Below are 21,943 nucleotides of genomic sequence, written 5' to 3'. Positions count from 1 at the left end.
AACGATCATTTTCAATCGAATAGATTTAATTGACCATTCCAAAAATAACATTACTTCTCTGTGTGTAACAAACAGTGCAACAAACAATTAATACCATGATAAAAAAATATTATTTTCAATTTAAAAGCGACTTCTTATTATATATTACCTAAGCATCATAATCAATATAAAAACACAAGAATTACATATATAATTTTAATAAGTTTAATGGTATATACGATATGCTAATCTGAATCGGAATCATCATTCGTCTTGCCACGAATCGTTTTTATCTTTGAAGATGGTTTTTGCTCTTTTACTTTATCGGGAGGATACATCAAGTCGCCATTGTAGAATATAGCACCACCTCTTGCAATTCTCCATTCTAACATTTCCGTTGAAAAATCATCGCAATTACCTAAATCTGTAAATCCAATTATATAATCCTTTGTCTTACTGTCGACTATCAAAGCTATCGTGGGAATTATTTTTATTCGTAAACGTCCTAAAACATTAAATTTATTATAAAAATTTATTATATAATACAGTCGGTATGAGGAAATTTAAAAAAAAAAAAAAATCAATTTTTTTAACATATACCTGTTAAGAATGGACAGTTTTCTACATTTAATTTAATAAAACGAGTTTCTATGTGTTTAATGCAAAGTATTTTAAGGTGCATATCAACAAGTTTGCATCGTTCGGCGGTGTTCTTATAAAAATGACATACAACTTTATTAGAATTTTTACAAATGTCAAAAAAATCTTTTTCGCTACTTAATTCCGTATATTCTCCATGACCCTAAAGAGTAAAATTCAATGGATTATACATCGTAATAATATAATAGGAGATGAATTTATTTACCTGTGAAAGCCATTGTTTCTTCTGCTGTTGTAGTTTTTTCATTTCTTTTAATCTTTGCTCTCGTAATTTTTCAACATCATCTATAGTCAAATTATCTAACTTCTCTAGCTCTGAATCCAATTGCTTTTCAACCTGCGAAGCTATTTCTACTACTTTGTGATGAATTAGTTGATCCATGTTTAATAAAAATTTTTGCAAAACTTAAATAAATTTATAAATTTCAATGGGAGTCCTGTGGGAGTTAAACGAAAAAAGGTTTTATTACAAGCAATACAAAATCAACAGATTTCAATTACAAATACAGACTGTACTGGAATTCATTCTCTATTAATTTATCAATAAATATTTGTATTTAAATTATTCTTATGCCTATGTATACATTTAAAATAATGTATTATTAATATACTATTTAATATTTTAAATCTATATAAAGTAATATAAAGCAATTAAATAATTAATTGGTTAATATATGTTTTATAAAATAATCAATCTTATTATAATATGGATGTATATAAAATAACTAACTATCTTACAGCGATTGAAAAACAAATTTTCTTATTTTTCTACATTGTCCTTAATCGTTACATTATAAAAATTAATTTAATGCGATTTATTTATAATTTACATTTTCACTTTTCATAAAATTTCATAAAATTTAGATTGAGTTAAAAAAAAAAGTCAATTATAATTTTATCAAATTACCTTAAGAACAAAAAAACAAAACAAAAAAACAAAAATTAACAAAAAATGAACAAAATTTAATATAATAGACATAACAAAATAATAAACATATTTAATTTTAATCAACATCTAAACATATTCGAATATTTAAACAGATATTATATTAATATAATAAGAAACACCAATATACTAACATTAGCTATTTATTATTGTTTATAAATTGTTAATTATTTTTTAAGCTTGATTAGTGGAAAACTATTGAATGTCCAAGCGAATATTGCAAAGTTAGTATAAATTGTAAATTATTGCATTATAGCCATCGGATGTCTAATTGATAAAATTAATCCTTATAATGAATTATTAAAGTGCAAAAACTTACATAAACTAGAGGCCGTATTTCAATACCAGATAAGGTAAAAAATTTACACAGATTTTGTAAGGATAGGAGCGTGAGTTTATCATGAACTTGTCATTACCAACTGCAAAAATATTAATATTTAATGAGGCTATTCAGCGTAAAGTGAGGTTCGGAAGATTTAATTCGATTATCGAATAAACAGATTTGGAATTCGCGTGGATGTAGTTTACACAACAGTAGTGTTGTTATGTATTATTAATCCTCAATTTCAAATTCTTATCTTACCTTAAATGTTGTTTTTAATTATTAATCGAAGAGTTTCTTTATTTCAAAAATGTTTCGACCCATTTCAACTCTTAATTTGCCAAGCGCCACGGTCGCTGAATTGAAAAAGAAAGGATACGTTTATGTAGAAGATATTTTAAATAGTCGTGGTAATTTAATCTTCTCCCCTTTTATTTTAATGATTTTAGTTATAAATTGTAAATCAATACAATAATAACAATAAATATATGTGTATATTTTTTATTTAATATCTTATTGTTGAATTTGTTTGTTTTTTGTTTTGTTTTGTTTGTTTATTATTTTTTTATTTTTTATTTTAGAGGATTTAACAACATTTAATATTAATAAATCTGAGATAGAAAAGCAGTTGCGAGTACCTGAGGTTTTAGCTTTAGATGTTTGGCAGGTTTATAAATACACATATACATCCATATTATTTTCTTGTAATTATCCCTTCTATTTTTAATTATATTACTTTTTAATAATTATTTTTATGTAGAATAGCGTCCAAAGAGAAAGTATATCAATATGCTGTCCTGATTTAGAGGCTATTCTAGGGAATGGTTTTCAGTGCGGAGTCATAACAGAACTAAGCGGCTCTACGTTTTCAGGAAAAACACAAATATGGTAATTTTACGTCTAAACTTTACGTTTACTTCGATAACTTATAACGCAAAGGATTTAATAATGAAGAAAATTATTTTACAGTATACAGCTTTCCATTGCTGTACAATTAAGTAAAAGTTATGGTGGTCTGGATGGAAGGTGTATATATATAGATACAAGAAATGGTATTAATATTTTAAGATTTAAAGGTAAGATTATTTTTTAAATTAAAATGAAAATTACTTTACATTCCAATGTAATGGAATGTATATATACATATACGCGCCCACATTATGGAAATTATTATAGAAAATATATTTAATATGTAAAAGCTATGAGAATAGAAAAACTAATTTTATAAGTAAATTATGAATTAATTAATTTTAATTTGTTTTTAAATATATTCTTAATATATTTAATGATTATTTATATAAAATTTATACAAAATTCCATGTGCATTGAAAATTATAATTGTCACTTGCCAGCCTGGCAGCTGCTCAATCTGTAGATACTAAAATTTCAGCGATTTACATGAGTATAATTGCAATTGAATCATTGGACTTTATTTTTATTAATATTACATGAAAAATTTTATAGCAATTAAATTGTTCTCATAGCTATATTAAATAAATTTTGATTATATTTTATAAATACTTAACGATATGTTTAACAATAATTAATATCTTGCATTATTTCATCATTATATACAGTATTAATATAATATTCGATTAAAAAATTATGCTAACATAAATAATTATTTTTAGCTTATGGCCTATGTACTGTGCATTTTTTTTTGTTTTGTTTTGTTTTGTTTTTTTTTTTTTTTGATTATTATATTTTAAAGATAAGTTAATTAATTTTGTACAAAGATTACATTATTGACATATAATTTTAAATCGATTAATTAAAATCTCGATAAATAATGATGTAATGATTTTGATAATAAAGTTCTTCCGTTTCGTAATCTCTGTGAGGTCTTAAGCTGGAAAATGGATTCGCTTCACAGCATATGAAAGACACATTTTTTTCTAAAACATCACAGAATCTTTTATGATCTTTTTTAGCTTCTTTCTCAGTGTACGATGTTAACATAATTGGACAGTTTTGTTCGGGTAAGATTTTTATGGACTCAAACCATGTGTCCAATTTAAAATCTCCAGGCTCGTGTTCATGAATTCCTACATTGTACCCTACAATTATGTCGGGCTTAACAAAATAATTGCTATTCACATATTCGTTGTATAGCTCTCCGTAAGTTTCCAGATAAAATTTTATGCCTTTCCCATTGCAATAGTCGCAAATATTGTACTCTAATTTGTTGTACTTCTTCTTAAATTGTTCTGGGCCAATCAGAACTATATTTAACGTAGTTAAAGATGGCAACCAATGTAAAAGTATTTCCCAAATTTCTGCTCCATCAAGTTCAATCATATTTGCCCCAATAATATGAATAGTTATTACCGAATTAACTGAAAAACCTAATTTCTCTATAGCATAAAGTAATGTTAATGGTCTAGTAAGATATTCTGATATTTGAGGTATTTGCATACGATTGGATATCAGAAGAGAATTATTCTTATTATAATACGTATCGATAAAACTCTTCATACAGACGGGCAAGGAAATCATTTCTGTATAATAAGGCACGGTATTGAGTGGAGGCTGCCTGACCAATGCAGCGGATGCAACATCCAAGTCGTAACAGAGGGTTAATGTTTTGCAAATTTTTGAATGACTAGAATCATTTTTATGTTCTTTGCAAAAGCTTGCCGCTGGGCACAATATGCAATCGATAATTACTTTTTGATCAGTTTCATGGCAAACGACACAAGCTCTAGGGAATTTAAACATCTCCTCTTCGTATGGTAATAATTTTCTACCGAGCTTTATAATTACTAAAAGCATTAAATTCATTTTTGCCTTTACCCAATCTGTCGTATTAGAATTTCTCATTCCTTCGAAAATATGTGATTTATTAGTTTCGTTAAGCATGCTTGACAAGACGTAACATAAGTCCTTATGCCGTAGCCAGTGTTGCTTTTGGTGTTCTTTGCCACAATATGAAATCATTTTGCATCGACTGCATTTTTTTAAAAGTGTTTCGTTGCCACGGACTTTACAAATGTGACAAGTATTGGCATAAAAAAAAAGATTGTCTAATTCTTCTGTCATGTCTGCCTAAATAATGCCAATCAATTTACATGAATTGATAAATTAACAAAAAAAAAAAAAATGGATGTTAATTTTCAACTACAAACCTGAAAATATTTGATGGAATAAATATTGAATAAGGTTATAGATTACAAAATAACCTTATATTATTATTTATTACGAATAGTTCAAAAACACATCCATATAAGCTTTTATTATTCACAATGAGCATATAAGAAGACGCGATGCGCGCAATCAATTATTATGTATGTATATATATATATATATATATATATATATATATTAATAGACGATGTAATGATTTGTCAATATTGCTTGTTTATGTTACATCAAAATAAAAATAACAATTCTGTATGTACATCGTGAGGGTTAAATTTTAGACTTTCGATTGATTGTGACGCCCCGAACGAATTCACGGTTGAGTGGCCGGGGGAAACTTTTTGAACGAGAAGAGAAAAATATTATACTTAATCAGACAAGAAAGATAGAAAAATAAAAATAAAAATTAATTTCCAGCTGTATGAAAAAATGAATTAACAGGACAATATTTTTTATTAATACATTTAATTTAATACACCTTAGGTAAATTGTCTCGATCCGTTAATAAAAACATTCATTCGTATAATAATTTATAACTAATTGTATTAAGGATAAACCAGCATATTGTTAATATTAACTATTATCATTTGATTTTTAATTGATTTTGACTATAGATAGCTTCGTAATTATACATTGTAATTAGAAGAATAAATTAATCGACGACATACTTTCTTATTAATATTTGTACAATACTAATAATTAGCGTTGAAATCGTTATTTTTTATTTATACCATTGATATTAATGTCACGTAAGAAAAATTTCTATCAATTTATCTTTTGTTCATCAATTTGTATTTATTTTCTTTGCCGACGTAAAAGTCGAAAGTTTGTCGATTCCTATAGAGAAATCTTATTTATCTTATTTTAAATTCCCCGCCTAAGTGAAAATTTAATTGAATATTAGTTGAACAGTTAGTAGTTAGATGTTATCCTTATCCCATTCTTGGGAAATAAATCTATTATTTTATTATAGAATTAAAATGTTTGCTTTTAATTATATTTCTCAGTAAGCTTTCGATTTTGAATTATAGATACACGGGATTACTGTGCAGTCGTAAACTATTGTCGAAAATTAAAAATAAAAGTATTTGCATGTAACACAAGAAATTTTGTTTTTGAATTCAAATAAATGGCTAAAATGTGCATTTGCAGCTTATAAAAGTTCACTTTGAATATCTTGAATACGAAACATGACTAAAGAAAACTATATAGTTGTATACAAAATCAAATAATAATTTACGCAATATTTATTTTGTAATATTTATTTTCCATAATATGTGATGAACTAATTATTACATATTAACTTCCTCATATAAAGTAGGTTATATTATTTTACAACAATGGGTGTATTGGGATTAACAACTTACATCAATAATTATACTACATGTCTAAAAAATTATGATTTATATAATACTTATGTTGTCATCGATGGCAATGCGGTTGCTTCAGGATTATACCAGGAAGGTGTATTGGGTTATAATTGTTTCGGAGGTGATTATGACAAATATGCCCATTGCGTGTCCACCTTCTTTAACGATCTTCTTAAATGCAATATAACGCCTTTAATAATATTTGACGGAGCATTCGAAGATAAAAAGCTAGACACAAATTATAAGAGAATGAAGGACAGAATTAATATTGCATCTATTGCAAATCCTGAAAGGCAGTCAAGATCAGCATTATTTCCTTTATTATTTTTAGATGTATTTAAGTATGTTGTAAAGGAAAAATGTCTCAAAGTAACAAGTAGTTTATTCGAAGCGGATAACGATATTGCTTGTATAGCAAAGATTTTAGACTGTCCTATTATAAGTAATGATTCAGATTTTTATATATTCGATGTCAAGTATATACCGTATCGTACTATATATTATGGTACTACTAGAATAGAAAACAATTTTGTGAAAAAATGCAAAATGTTTACACTCGATCATTTTTTAGAATGTTTTCCGGGCACGGACAAAACAGCAATGCCTATTGCTGCGTTACTTCTGGGAAACGATTATATCAATTCAACTATGTTTGGATATTTTTATAAAGAAATAATTAGCTATCAACGATATAAAAAAAATTTTAATCCACGTCAACAGAAATTAGATACTGTTTTTAGATGGTTGCAGCACGAAACTTTGCAAACTGCAGTTACAAAAATAATAGACGCAACTAAAATAACAAAGCGTAAAGAAATTATTGCAAGTATAGATATGACTATAAGTGGATATGGTATATTAATGCCAAGTTTGCTAATTCCATTAGGGCTTTCATCGGACTTGTCTAATAAATTAGAAGACTTACCAAAATATAACTACGAATATCAAGATGCGTTCAAAGTTAACGACAACAAAATGTCAATCCTCAACCTAAACTTAATTTACAATGATAATTGCGATCTTAATATTACCGTACCAACAAATATAAGCAACATTGTTAAAATAATTCCTTCCTGGTTTATAAAAGACTTTAGTCAAGGAAAATTTCCATCCTACTTTGTTGACATTTTAGATCAGCAAAGAATTATGTGTCCTGTTCAGGTAGAAGATTTCTATGAACCTCCTTGTATAAATATTGCTTTAAAAATCATTCAAGTGATTTTCAATTTATTAGTATCGATGATAAAGAAGAATAGGCCTAGTGTATTAGAATATATTGGAAGAGGACGCTTCACCAACATTAATACAAAGACTTTATTTTGCGAAAGTACCTGTTTAGAGAATCTATCTTCCCTCATTGAATTACGCAATTCCTCTGTCACGGACAGACAAAAACTTTTAAATCGACTATTTGGATGTTCGGATGAATTTATAAATCAATATCCACCGGAATGGAAACTTTACATGGGAGTTCTTAAGTACTGGTCGGATGAAGCAGACAAAAAATTTCGAACAAAATATCACATATATACTTTGTTATTTTCTATGCTCTTTCATATTATAGACATGAAAATTGGCTTTTTTTGTAGAAAACGATCGACTTTTGATAATAAATATAGAACATTTTTAAATACGTATAAATTGCCTGAAAATCGTAGGATCAAGGCATCACCTCTAAACATGTCCATGCCAATAAGCGAGGCCTACAATAGCGTATACGAAGAAGATTGTATATTAATAATGCCTTTTTTTTTATCACAGTTTGAGTTTAAGAAAGAATTTGTGAAAAATACAAAAAAGTTTTGTGCATCCGTAGTTCATGCATTTTCATTATTTCAAATTAGTTTAAAATATAGTTTGAATTTGAATACTCTATTGGACCATCCTTATCAGGAGACAGATGTCGCAAAACTGTTTAATGGCACTTTAACATACAATTTATATAACAAGTTTAAGGAACATAATGATATCGATGAATATGTCAGTACTATTCTGCAAAGATCCCCGAGTCTTCTACAATTTTTCTTTTCAATTTTGACATCGGTTAAAACTATACTTTCGGATAAACTTTGTTCTCCAGTTATCAATAATAATAAAAAGCAAACGAGACACAGAAAAAAGGACATCGATAAGTTAGTTATAAAAGTTGACAATTTGATTGTTGAAGATCAACCGTGTCCTCGGTATAACGATGAAAACAATCGATATGCTGTATTAAATAAATAATGTTGCAAATAAACATCATGTATTTTTATATTCAACAAATGTTTTATTATTTCATAATACATTATTTACATATAATAATCGTGTAATGGAATGAAATGAAAAATTATTGCAATTGCTATTGATAATGCAGAAAGTTTTGATCAATAGTTGAAATTAAGTTGAGATAAAAAATTATAAGATTTAAGTTTAAGATAATTATTATTTCATTTAAGATTTTAATTAATAAAATTTATTTAGACATTATTCAGGGTTACAACATTTATTATAAAGATTTGCATTTACACGAAGACGAAGCTTATAAAAATATTCAAGTTTTTTCACCAAGATCATTGGAAGAATTTTTAAAAATTATCAATAGTTTAGATGATGAATTAAAAAAAATAAAAAACAATAAGCAGGTACTGTAAATATAAATAATTTTATATATATATATATATATATATATATATATATATATATATATGAAATTATATATATATAGTATATATATATATATATACATAAGTAGTAGTTAAGTTTAAAATGATTTTTTTTCGTCTAAGTAGGTTCGTCTTGTTATAATTGATAAAAAGCGCGTGCTCTATATATATAAAATTTTATATATATATATATATATATATATATATATATATATATATATGAAATTATATATATATAGTATATATATATATATATACATAAGTAGTAGTTAAGTTTAAAATGATTTTTTTTCGTCTAAGTAGGTTCGTCTTGTTATAATTGATAGCTTGTCGATGCCAATATTATGTTCTATTGATGATTCTTTGAAACGTCCTTACTACTACTCACAAATTCTTTATCAACTACATAAATTAACAGTGGATCATAATATAGCTGTAAGTAAAATTTAATGTTTGTTTTACATTTCTTCATTGACAAAATGTTAATTATTCACAGATTGTTATAACAAATGAATTAGTAATGCAAGCAGATAAAGATGGTAACTCATATTTTACTGCAGCTGGTGGTCAATATGTAGCTGATTATGCATATATAAAATTAGAATTAACCAGATTAACGAACAATAAATTTGCGACTCGTTTAATAAAAAGTCCTATAATGCCTGAAATGTCAATAACATTTATGGTTATTTTTTCTTTCTTTTTATTTACATAACAAACAAATATATATAGATTTTTTTTATTGTAAATTATTAACTTATAACGTATTAAATTTTTTTTTTTAGATCACTCAAGATGGTATAAGAAACGTTTCTTAAACAATTTCATACATACATACATATATATTATATATATTATATATATTATATATATATATATACCTGCAAGAGTTGTACGGTAAGCAACAGCGTGTGTTGAAATCATATAAATTTAATTTAATTTTAATTATTGCTATTGTATATAGTAAGATATTTTATGGAGACTTTCAATAAACGTTTGCTTATATTATTAGATAATTTTATAGTATCTTTTATAAATTATATTTTAAATTTAACAAAATTTTCATATATAATCTAACTTTTTGATTGGTAACATACATTAAAACAATTTATTATCATAAAATTATGAATTATCGAATAGGAAGAATAATCAAGAGTAGAAAAATAAATTTCGAATAAAATTACTCTTATTGTTCAGAGATTTAAATAATGAAAAGAGAAAAAAGAAATGCATGAAATATTGGTTAAAATTTTTTTCAATCCGTCACAATTGACAGCAATAAAATTATTTTGTTATGTTTACCTTAAATGAAATACTTTTTTTCTTTTTTTTTTGTAATTATATATATATATATATATATATATATATCATTTGATTTGTTACTGTGAAAAAAATAACATTTTTATAAACTCGAGCTGAACACATTATAATTGAGCATTAAGCATGCTTAGGTATTGATAAATATAAGTATATTTCCTGAGAAATTGATTGAATTGGCGCAGTGCGTGACAAAGCAAATACGACAGATATTCTTTAAAACATAGCGATTTTAACGATCGAGCATATCGATTTTAAAGCTACACTCTTGATTTACGATACCAGAGATAAAAGAGCTCTCTTATAGTCTCCAGATGTATCTCCCTGAAATGAAAAGAAAGGACACCTTGTAAATATAATAATATCGATAATATTGATAATTATAAATGAAAAATATAATTGATAAACTTTGAATAATTATTTGTAGCAATGATTTAAAAACCCAAGATTTTAAAAAGCTATTGGAAATATCTGTATGGTATTGTATATTTCAATAACATTTTTTATCAAGAAATTTCAATTAATATTTATTGTAATAACTACAGTTACGGCGATTATTTATAAATAATAATCTATGCGTTAAATTAAAAAAATTATTATTTTTTATATTATAATTGTGATAAATTATGAGTGACATTATTTGATTAAAATTTATACTCCCTAGCATTCTCATATTATACAAAATTTTACATATATATATATATATATATATTAGAACTTACGGAAATCCAGCTTTCAAGTGATTTCCCATAACGTTTTTCAAACTCTTCTTTAATATTTCCAAGATCAATTTCACTGCGTGAAACAATGATACGAATCAAAGTACGATCTTTGGTGCCAATACCATGCATACTGGCATAAAGTCGTTCAGCAAAGAAACCAATTTTTGACTTTACGCACTTGACTGTAATGAAATTTCAAAACTTTAACGTTGCAACAATTAGTTTGAAATAGAGAGTATATGATGTCGCATATACCTGTTGCAAGTAAACCCTTTTCAATACTTCCGGAAAATTCTTTCTTAATAGCTACCTCGATGTCATGTCCAGCAATCTTTTCATATTTAATAAATGTTTGCCTGAGCTGCTGAGTGCTACGAGTAACAAGAATGGCATTGAACGTAGATTCATCCGTGCCCCACTGCTTTTCACCTATAATAAGATAATCATCAAATGCACATTACTCTGTCTATTAAGCCATTTTATATTATATTAAAGATTGCATACTGCTGATTCATACAATTGTGAATCATTATACTTGGTATACTTGAAGCAGATTTCAGGAGCGTAATTTCACACATAAAGGATATAGTGACCAAGGCACAAACAAATGATCAAACAGATAAATATATTTCTAAATTTAAAACTATTTATCCAACTCTGTAATAAATCAATGATTTTTACCAGCTCTGTATAAAGCCTGAGCATCTGCAACTGCCTGGGCACGATCGATGCCTTGATTCTCATCTCTGTTGCCTTGAATTACGGAAACGAGTAATCGTTTAAAGTGGCCCGATGTATCTCCCTTCAGATCACTTTCCAAAGTCCTTCCGTATACTGTAAGAATTTTAATTATTCATTCGTCAATGTAACTATCGCAATGGGACGTTAGAATTTAACGTGAGCGCGACTTTGTAATAAAGGAGAGGTAGATAAGCTGACGCATGCACGTGCGGGCGCTCGCGCGCGCGCGCAATCCCCTCTTCGTGTGCGAAATACTTGGGTCGTAAAAAGCTATGACATCATATTCTTCTGTGATGTGCCAATAGAGATATAGAAGTTAAGTCATCTCGTACGTTCTCTTAGCTTTTTTTCTTTTACAAGCCGACTTGCGACGACTTCATACAAATATGACATCATAGCGTCATTAATCGCACGAATGAAGAAACTAATAATGTCTGACTCACACCTTTATTATATTTGTTTTGCGTGACTCTTTTTTTCTGACCCCCCCCCCCCCCACATACTTTTTTTTTAAACACAATTATAAAATTACTAATGCCTAATGCCTATAGTTTAATTATAACTGGCAAATTTCAATTATTCAATAAAAACTTTACTCTCTCTTTATTAATTAAACAGAACGAATGATCGGTATGAAAAATTTAATTGAAAAGAAAAAAAGGGAAAAAGAAGAAGCATTATTCTAAGTTGTATTTATATAGTGTTCAATTTTTACTTTAAGATTGCTCTTAAAATAACATTTTTGCAATGAATTTACATTAAATGACACTGAATCGCTTATTTAATCGATTATTAATCTACAAGTCTTTTAAATGTAAAATCTTTGCACTTTAAATGCTATCGTTGCAATCATTAAAAATGTCGATAAGAATTGAAGTGCTCACAATATTCATAGAATGCAGCAATCGTCTTAATTCCATAGTTGCTTAAAATACAGAGAATTTCAACCAGCACTTCTTCATCGGTACCCAGTCCAGCGATGGCATCGTGCAATTCTTTGGCATAATAATGTTGAAGAGGTGTCATGAGTGCAACGATAAGATCTTCGAGTTTCCCAGTTAGTTCGCTCTTCAAATCACTCACAAGGTCTTTGCCATACATGGTTTTGTAGGCTTCGGCTATTTCTAACCGCTGTACAATTCCACGCTTTGTGAGAACATCGATGATGGCTTTCTCATCCGTCCCAAAGCCCTTCATTGCCTTTCTCAGGACTGCGGCATCTGCATTGGCATCGAAAGGATCTGCAGGGTGCACAGTTGGGATACACTGAAAATCAATATTATCTTAAAAAATCATATTTACAAGTTTTCATAACGTATCTTGTCATTTAAATAATTGTTTATTACGTAGTTTATATTGCATTGTAAATAATTTGTATTTGCAATGTTTTACAGAAGCGTTAATACAACCCAATCGCAAGATATACTTGTTTAACCAAATGAAACAATAGTTTTTATATTCCTCTTCTTTCAATATAATATACAATAATGTTTGCCTCACCATTGCGATGGGCTGACTCTAAACAATAGGTGTGTTCACTTTCATTTGAAAATATGAAATTACCGCGTCACCGGCGCGGTTACGTCACTACGCCAATGCGAATATACTACGTAGAATTTTTAAATGTAATTCGTTTACTTCCAATGAAATGGCTTTCATTTCCTTTATAATTAGAAGTTTCATTCAAAGCAATTATTACGAATGTTATATGCTGACAAGGTAAAGCATTAATTATTTTTAAAGAGTGTTTATATAGGCGCGCAATATCATATAGGCGCAAGAGCACGCGTCCGAGTGTATGAGCGCACACACAGGCACACACACAGGCGTGGCAGGTGGGCAGGTGGGCAGGCGGGAAGGCGGGAAGGCGGGAAGGCGGGCGGGCGGGAGGGAGGGCATCAGAATGGGCTTAAATCAAAACTCTACGTAGGTGCCATGAGAAATTGGTAAATAAAACGAGAAAAATCGTATTGATTCATTTTCTTGTGGTTTTCACGCCCCTTACTATTAAATAACAATTAAGGAAGGAGAGTGAGACGGTGGATGGTGCGGGACCTGGGGGAGTGAGGGGGGGGGGAGGAGAGCCAAAACCCAAATCCCAGCCTACGCAGACTACCCATAAATAAAAATATCAACTATTTGCTAAACAATGTCATTAAAAACCGAAAGATTTTAGCGATTTAGCCAACATCTAAGCACGTAAGGAAATCAATTATAAATGTGTGTCAGTGACACACGATCGCCAAGCCATTACGAAATTATATCTCGAAAGCAAAACTCACCTTGAAAGGAGAGAACTCCTCGGGAGAGGACTCCTTAGGAGAGTAATCGTCCTCCTCCTCTGACATTTTGGATCCTTTATAATATTGCACGGCTGTATGCTGAAACACAGAGAGCAAGGAATTAAAAATACCTTTATACTTTTACGGAGCCCTCCTCGCCCACCTCTTCCACCACTTCCCATCACCAGGATTCACGACATTATTAAGTTTGAGCGTAAGCGCGCGCTATCGATATTTCACACGGAGAGCAATGAGTGACCAGGAAGAAGATTCGTATCTCCTCCATCACGAATTCCTTTTCCCGTGGATTTTCGCACAGTCACCGCCGTTCTCAATCCTTCTCCAGTGTATTATCGAACTCACGGGGGCACGCGCGCTCAGAGAAATGTAAACGAGGAGGAAGTGGTGGCAGACGATATCCGCGATTTACGGGCGATAAGAGAGTGGCATCGAAATCCCAGCCAAAGGAGCAAGGAGCAGAGAAGCTCTATCAACGCAACAGAGGACACCGGACCAGAGGACAGGAAGATGAGAACGAAGACGAGGAGATGGAGAATCGCCCTCCTCCGACCGAGACGCAACTTACCGCTCCGACAGGCAGCAGCTGAACGACGCTCGAACGACGGCTGCTGCTCAACGCCCGTCGTCGCGCACAAGCTCGAAAGATCGTCGCCGATTAAATTATGCTCGTGAGCCGCAAAGTCTGATGCCGAGGCGATTGTCGACGGGGATGCCCCTAGTGGCCGGGTCTCGAACCACGCGCGCATTCTAATCGCTCGCGACGGCGGGGTCGAGGGGGTGGGGAACGCTCGCCTCGGGTCTTGGCGAATTGTTGGCTGGCGAGGGGGGAAAGCGAGGCTCACCGAGGCCGAACATCCTCGAGCTGGAACGGAGGCCCGGACAACGTCTCGTCGAGCGAGTCTCCTCCGTCGCTTCCGCGCACTTACCCACTCACTCACTTTCGTTTCTTCCTTCTTTTCTCTTTTTATCCTTTCTCGTTCTTTCTTTCGTTCTTTCTTTTAATTGGCCTTTTAGCGAGATCCCCGTCGAGCGGCGAATCACATCGCGCATAGAGAACGGGGCCACCAGCACCGCCGCTCGCATACAATTGACCTTCTCGCTCGAGCAATTGTCCTGATTCGCGGGCGCACGCGAGCCTCGAGAGGGCCGTTTGTTTATCAATTCCCGGTTAAGCGAGCAATCAAGAGGCATCGTCGGCGGTGCTGGAGGCCAACTGGATCTCGAAGCCATTATTGGCCACTTGGATCTTCAGCTCGTAGCCGGACGGTGCAGTGGAGACGCGTGCAGCAAACGAAAAGACTGGATTTGCTCCGTTTACGTGCTCTGCTCCGTTGATTAGTCGAGGACGTTTATTAAATCTGGTTGCGTGGTGCTACAGGACCGAAACGAGCTTCTTTCCATTATTCCTCGCGTTATTAAGCCCCACCCCGTCTTGAAAGCTCATGCTCTGGCTAAACACATGACGTTGACGAGGTTCGTATGACTTGTCGACGAATATCCCTGGACGCACTCCTCGGGCCGGACTTTCCTCCTTCGCTCAATCTTCATAATCATTATAACGAGCTTCTTATCATTTTCTTTACACCCCTCCAACCGCTCCAAAACTATCCTCCAATCCTCCGTCAAACCTCCTCCATTCAATTTCTTCCTGAATTATCGTGTTTTGCGACGCGAATTGCCGACGATAATACTTCTCTGTATTGCTGTTACGAACTGCTTCGCTGACCTTCCCACGTGTCACTTCATATTACGTGCGTAACCGCAAACGAACGATTCCCATTGATGATATTATGTTGTATGTGTAGTAGGGGCAAAGTGCCTAGTGTTAAGTAGTGGCGAGAGAGATGCTCGCCATGTCTTTCGTCGTGTGTCCTTCCTCCTGATATTGGAGCGCGCGATATCGATGTTTTGTCATGTCAATGACGCCTCTGACGAAATTACTTGAATACTGCTCAAGGGATAAGATGTAGCAACGAGCGATTAATTTTCTACAAAAGTCGCCATTTACGGGGCCGTTTGTATTGGCTATTATCGACTTTTTGAAATATAAGCGAATTGCCGTTGGTAGGAGCGTTAGCCGATAAGGATCAGACAGACGATGCGACCGACCACCCCGCGTATCCTCCTCGATCAAAACCTTCTTATTCTTCTTTTCTTTTCTTTTCTTTCTTTCTTTTCTTTTCTTTCTTTTTTTGTTTTTGTTTTTGTTTTTGTTATTGTTTTTTGTTTAGTTTTGTTTTGTTTTTGTCAATAATTTTTCGAGCCCTCGCAACAATCGCTAAGCAAGAATTTCCCGATCTTAGGTGATGAATAATAACGATGTTGTTTCATGATGCATTCCGTCAATGAATTATCTTCATCTTCTTTTCATTATAATTCAAGTCTAATAATAACGTTGCACTAATAATTAAAAATTCAATATAACGTGAAATTGTAACGATGGAAATAAATGTCTTTGCGCGCTTATATTAAAATGCAATCGCCAACGTGCATAGCATTTTATAATGCACGAAGATTTGAACTTTTCAGCGTTGGCGTTTATTTTAATATCTCGCGAACGGCCGTTGAAAATGAAATTACGCCAGCGACTATTACGACTATTATAACGCACTAATGCGATTACTGTTATAAGTAATAACAAGTAAAATTCCACTCTAACCCGGCTATAATATTATAAAGAGCCCGTCAATTTTGTACAATCGGCTTTTAAGATTTGTAATTCTTTGCGAAAGATTATAAATTATTAGCGCTGTCGATCCAGATTTTGCTATTTTTCACACAAGCATTTCCATAAAATATACGCTACATTTAAAACCCTCTCGTTACTACCAGAACAAAGCATAAGTATTCACAGGATGATAAGCATTCTCGATATTTTATTCGTCAATCGATATCCTTTGGGACAACGTATCCGAAAAAAAAAAAGAAGAATTTATTAGAAAGCTGAGTATTCGTACTCTTTAATTACGCCATACAGGGCAATAATTTTGTAAGAAAAGAAATTTTTCCGCACTCTGATTTCGTGCATCATTAATTTCCAAAGCAGCATTAAAGGAAAATTAAAACACATTATTCGCATTATGAATTGCACGCGACTATTAAATATCCGCTTCCTCAAATTCAAATCACATTTAATATAAATTTACTTTTAACTTTCCAAGCACGTACTTAATTTTATCGCGAACGTGCAAAACTTAAAAACTTGAAAGCAAATATGTTCATGGTGTCCATGCTTGGTATGATAAAGACTGGCGTCGCCCTCATCCAAATAACGTAAAGTATACTTAAGCAGCAAATATATTGTCAAATATCTATAAATTGCCTAAGAGAGTACGATAATTTTATTTCTTTGCTTAAATGTCGAATCGATGAATATCGATAATATTTAGAGATATTTGCTCCAATGATTGTGTGGGACAAGAATGCTTATACGATCTCAGAAAACAATTAGATAATGAGTTTTTTATTGTTCACATTGTGAGAGTTTTATTGTTATATCGCTGGGATTCGTAAAAATTTCTTTCTCCTCGGGTATACCTACAAATTGGCAAATATTCATTATCAATATTTCCATTTTGTTATGGTTGTAATTTCTTTTCGTTTCATTAGGATTCAATTTGAATTTGCTCGTAGCAAATGAGCGCTTGTACTTTTGTTATTCAGACCATAAACTCTAATTTAATAAGCGCATATGCAATTGTAATTTCATTTCACTTCTATATGCAAACTATATCTAATTGACATTGATTCGATCGTTGATTGAAGAAAAAAAAAATATATATATATATACATATATTCCTTTCGAATCGATCTTTTACTATATTTATAAATTTATCAAAATTCTGTATTTATAAACAAGCTATTAACATACTTTTCATTAATTAATTTTACCTATTAATACTTACATAAACGCCTGATTGATAATTTTCAGGAAATTTAGGAAACTCTGTACATTATCAATAAATATTATCCGATATGTACGGAACATTATATCGTCTTAATTAATTCGTCGATGAATATTTACATGTCAAAGGAACTTATCTTATATTTTAATGTTTCTCTCTCTCTCTCTCTCTCTCTCTCTCTCTCTCTCTCCCTGGAATTATCGATATTTCTATATTTATTAAATTTAAATATTTTAGAAGAGATAAACAAAAACAAATAAATGACAGTGTCATACTTACAAGAATATACGATATAATTATCAACGTAACTATTTATTTTGTATGCAAAAAGCGTATTTTTAAGTTCGATTATATGTTTAATGATATTTTTAAAGTAAAAATACTAAACTGTAAGCATAAAAAAAAAATATAAAAATTAGATAATAAACATAAAATCTATAAGGAATTTTGAGTACAACAAAATATTTTACGCTAAATCAAGTAAAATACTAATACGTGTAGAAATAATAAAACTCTTGATGATGTATAAACGTATTTTAACGATTAAAAAATAAAAAATAACAGTGCATGTTTTAAAGTCGTTTCGATAACGTCCAAATAATTGAAACGCCAAGACTGTATTGACATGTATACATTTTAAAGAAAATTACCACCGCTATTATGTAAGTTTAAAACTTTAATTTCTACATTGACACATTATATTTCATTATATATATATACGGTATTATGTTATAAGAAAATTTAGGAATAAACATAAATTAAAAAAATAAACTAATAATAGTAGATAAATAAATACCAAGTGTGCTGCAAAAATACTTAAGAACTTTGATTTTTATTTTAATAATATGTATTAAGTACAAAGTATAGTATTCATTAATCTTGAATTAATGATACACTTAAAAATGTGTACGAATAAGAAAATTGTGAAGGAAGAAATTGTTAATGCAAATTAATGCATACAACGAGCAGCGACATTTTACTTAAAATGACTAAACAGTGATTAATTTATAAGAAGGTATTTATGCACTACGGGTTATTGTATTTTAAATATTATTACAATAGTTTGCCGTCCAAAGCCGTTTGCTCGGCCATTTATAAAAGTCAATAATTGTATCGAGTAAATATTCGCTACTTTGGTTTGGGAAAAGATCGCGAGAAATAATTATCGCACATTCCCAAGACAAAAACTTTAATCATTTTGCGAATATAATTAATTAGTAAGCTGACGGTGTGTCGCGTTACTTTCCCCTCATTTCACTCCCACAGTTCATTAGTATTATGACATTTGGGAGCGGCAGCTCCGGAATTGGTTAATTTTCTTCTAGATAATGCGAATCGATGACTGACTCGTCTCCCCCCCCCCCCCCACCGTCACACCCATTTTAGCGCGACGCAAAATCATATGATAATATCTACATAAGTACGAGTAAGCGAGCACGCGTACCTATGGTGTATGTGTTGGAAAAATGCGACTTCGTTCGGCTACTTTAAGAGTTTTATGTTTTGGATTTTGCGCGAAAGAAAGCTTGAAGAAGAAAAGAGGAAACCAAGGGAAATAAAAACAAATAGAAATTATTTATTGTGTAAAATAACTGTGAATTCTTCTAATATGTTTAAGAATGTTGGCTTAAATATATTATACAGAAAATATAAATAAATATCAAGAGGATACTTACTAACATTTTTTTTTATTATGAAATGGCTCGCTTGTAAGTTAGTTAGAATGGAATATTCATGTACATTACTTCACGCGCTATTTTTACATATTAAAGCTTAGACCGTAGACTAAGATAAAATAAAGTGTTTACCGCCTAACATATTGTGCCCTATGCATTTTCGAGCAAATTTGCATGGATGTTTCTACGCGATAAAAATTCTTTAGACAATCCTGAAAGATTAGAAAAATTTAATTAAAAAAAAAATTACGAATTTTTATGCATTAATGAAAATTGTTTATTCTCATCTTAAATTATGTACTTTTTCTTTATTGTAATCATCCATCGTTGTATATTAAGCTACATGTGCACAGATAAGTTTACGTAAGCAATGCAACGCTTTATATAATGGTTGACGAGTTAGTTAAAAACATTCTCGTTAATTATTTATTTATTTATTTTTATTTTATTTATTTATTATTTTTATTTTTTTATTATCTTTATACGTCTATCTTTGGATTTCCGTGTGCACGTCATTCGAATAATTCCTAAAAGTGAATGATGCCACCAAATTCTTTTTTAAATAAAATTCATGTTGATTTAACGTATAATCTACATAAAAAATATAACTTTCTATTAATTATCGAGTGACATGTATATCTCAAGTAACATTAAGCTAAATGGCGTTTTAACGTTTTCTACATAAAAATTCACGACGGTATTTGCTTTCCTTTTAAAATCATTGTACTAAAGTTTCTTATTCGATGACATTTAAATCAGAAATAAAATTCTTCGTAATGCATTTTCACGTTAATTTAGCGTAAAAAAGTTTTGGCCACATGATTCTTCGCGTGTTTGAAAACATATTTTCAGCAATTCTTAATGTGCGCTGCACAAGCAAATTATTCCAAAGTATTTTATATTCAAGCTATACAAACTAGCATTTGTATAATATTTTATATAATCAGATGCTTTGCCGCGAGCGTGCAACCTTTAATATTTTCACTTTTGTATAAAATTTTTGCAATTTATTCTTGTTGGTGAAATATTTATACTTAAAATTAAAAAGCGTAAAAGCATTATTTACTAAATAACAATTACAAAAGTTTGTTCATCAATAAATTTATAAAGATAAGGGAATTATCGTCGTATTTATTTATTATTAGCATATACATCGTTTATAATGACTTTTAAAGATCATTTTTTTATCTGTTTTAGTTAGAGGTAATATAAAAATTAGTACTGATTGTGAATTTAACGAGAGAGATAACGAAGATAATAATACTCTCACGACGTTCGCAAGTGAAAATATTTTATTTTTAAAGTGTTGGTTCGGTTTTCTAAAATTTCAAATCACGAAAGAATGCGAAAGCTTAAACGAAACACAGATTATTATGAATATTAATAGAAATAAGAATGTATGTGGCAAACTAAATATTGAAATTGTCGGCCATCAAATGTGAAATACTATAAAGTATGAGTGGCTATTTATCAGTCGAGAATTCATTGATTGTTTACCAAATGATCGTTTACCCACTCATTATTACAATGAAAAGATCACTCGAGCGATAATAATAAAATTTACTATAGATTTGATAGATTTATAGATTAGATTGCACAAATTTTATACAAATTACGCGTTCTTCGCTGCTACAGCTACCCGATACTGTTCTGTCATTAGAATATAAAAACGGGCTTTCGTGCATACTACTACATATAATTGCATGAATTGCCGAAGAATTTTGCAGCAATATTTGAGCCATGCAATGCCGATTGATTTCCTTTGCCTTATTCCTTATTTATTTATTTATTTATTTATTTATTTATTTATTACTAAATAACATCGCACTGTAGAGACACTATGCATGTGCGTATGATCGATAAATCAATATGATAATTGTTTTCGAAGGTACGGCATTATTGGGCGGTAATCCAAGGGAGACGATTAAATATGCTCAAGGTCTGACATTAATAATAATAATAAAAAAATTGTTTAGATTTATCGGGAATATTAACAGTGAACGGATAAGATAAAGTACTTATGAAACAACAGCGAATCTTATGCTTTTAAGAAAAATTTATTCGTAAGATTTGTATCGGTCGATGCAATCGTATCTTTATTCATTGAAATACAATATAATTATTCCTTGTTACAGGATGTGGTACAACAAGTAGTACATCATTAAAAATAATAACAATAGTAATTCACAAATGAAAATCAAACTTATTTCTGTCTTATA

General features: G+C 30.5%; 5 protein-coding genes across 6 annotated transcripts; 2 read left to right on the top strand and 3 right to left on the bottom strand.

Annotated features, from left to right (window-relative positions):
• Window positions 1–3: 3 nt before the first annotated feature.
• Window positions 4–1,092, bottom strand: LOC105364921 (thioredoxin domain-containing protein 9). The gene is made up of 3 exons (XM_011502956.1): window positions 845–1,092; window positions 580–781; window positions 4–484 (listed from the first exon to the last, which is right to left on the bottom strand). Exons 1-3 carry the CDS (start codon window positions 1,019–1,021, stop codon window positions 225–227), a joined length of 639 nt encoding a protein of 212 aa, XP_011501258.1. The 5' UTR covers window positions 1,022–1,092; the 3' UTR covers window positions 4–224.
• An 817-nt stretch (window positions 1,093–1,909) lies between these two features.
• On the top strand, window positions 1,910–10,234 carry LOC105364920 (DNA repair protein RAD51 homolog 3-like). The gene is made up of 8 exons (XM_011502955.1): window positions 1,910–2,314; window positions 2,489–2,574; window positions 2,668–2,795; window positions 2,877–2,983; window positions 8,879–9,039; window positions 9,364–9,495; window positions 9,557–9,745; window positions 9,846–10,234. The coding sequence occupies exons 1-8, from the start codon at window positions 2,218–2,220 to the stop codon at window positions 9,876–9,878; spliced, it is 933 nt and encodes a 310-aa protein (XP_011501257.1). The 5' UTR covers window positions 1,910–2,217; the 3' UTR covers window positions 9,879–10,234.
• On the bottom strand, window positions 3,659–5,151 carry LOC105364918 (putative protein MSS51 homolog, mitochondrial). Of its 2 annotated transcripts, none has more exons than XM_011502952.1 (2): window positions 5,033–5,151; window positions 3,659–4,952 (listed from the first exon to the last, which is right to left on the bottom strand). In XM_011502952.1, exon 2 carries the CDS (start codon window positions 4,944–4,946, stop codon window positions 3,675–3,677), a length of 1,272 nt encoding a protein of 423 aa, XP_011501254.1. In that variant the 5' UTR covers window positions 4,947–4,952; window positions 5,033–5,151; the 3' UTR covers window positions 3,659–3,674. The 2 variants fall into 2 exon arrangements, with proteins under 2 accessions (XP_011501254.1, XP_011501255.1); XM_011502953.1 differs by having other exon boundaries at window positions 3,659–4,948.
• Window positions 6,386–8,668, top strand: ast (single-strand DNA endonuclease protein asteroid). The gene has a single exon (XM_011502954.1). It carries the CDS (start codon window positions 6,386–6,388, stop codon window positions 8,639–8,641), a length of 2,256 nt encoding a protein of 751 aa, XP_011501256.1. The 3' UTR covers window positions 8,642–8,668.
• A 189-nt stretch (window positions 10,235–10,423) lies between the features above and the next one.
• On the bottom strand, window positions 10,424–14,827 carry LOC105364917 (annexin B9). Its single transcript, XM_011502951.1, has 7 exons — window positions 14,709–14,827; window positions 14,123–14,221; window positions 12,725–13,106; window positions 11,781–11,933; window positions 11,355–11,528; window positions 11,100–11,281; window positions 10,424–10,701 (listed from the first exon to the last, which is right to left on the bottom strand). The coding sequence occupies exons 2-7, from the start codon at window positions 14,186–14,188 to the stop codon at window positions 10,651–10,653; spliced, it is 1,008 nt and encodes a 335-aa protein (XP_011501253.1). The 5' UTR covers window positions 14,189–14,221; window positions 14,709–14,827; the 3' UTR covers window positions 10,424–10,650.
• Between the last annotated feature and the right edge of the window lie 7,116 nt (window positions 14,828–21,943).

Source organism: Ceratosolen solmsi, unplaced genomic scaffold (genome assembly GCF_000503995.2).
Source record: "Ceratosolen solmsi marchali unplaced genomic scaffold, CerSol_1.0 scaffold61, whole genome shotgun sequence".
NCBI classification, from domain to species: domain Eukaryota; kingdom Metazoa; phylum Arthropoda; class Insecta; order Hymenoptera; family Agaonidae; genus Ceratosolen; species Ceratosolen solmsi.
The sequence above is the reverse complement of the archived record's forward strand: the minus strand, read 5'-3'. Positions and strand labels throughout refer to the sequence as shown.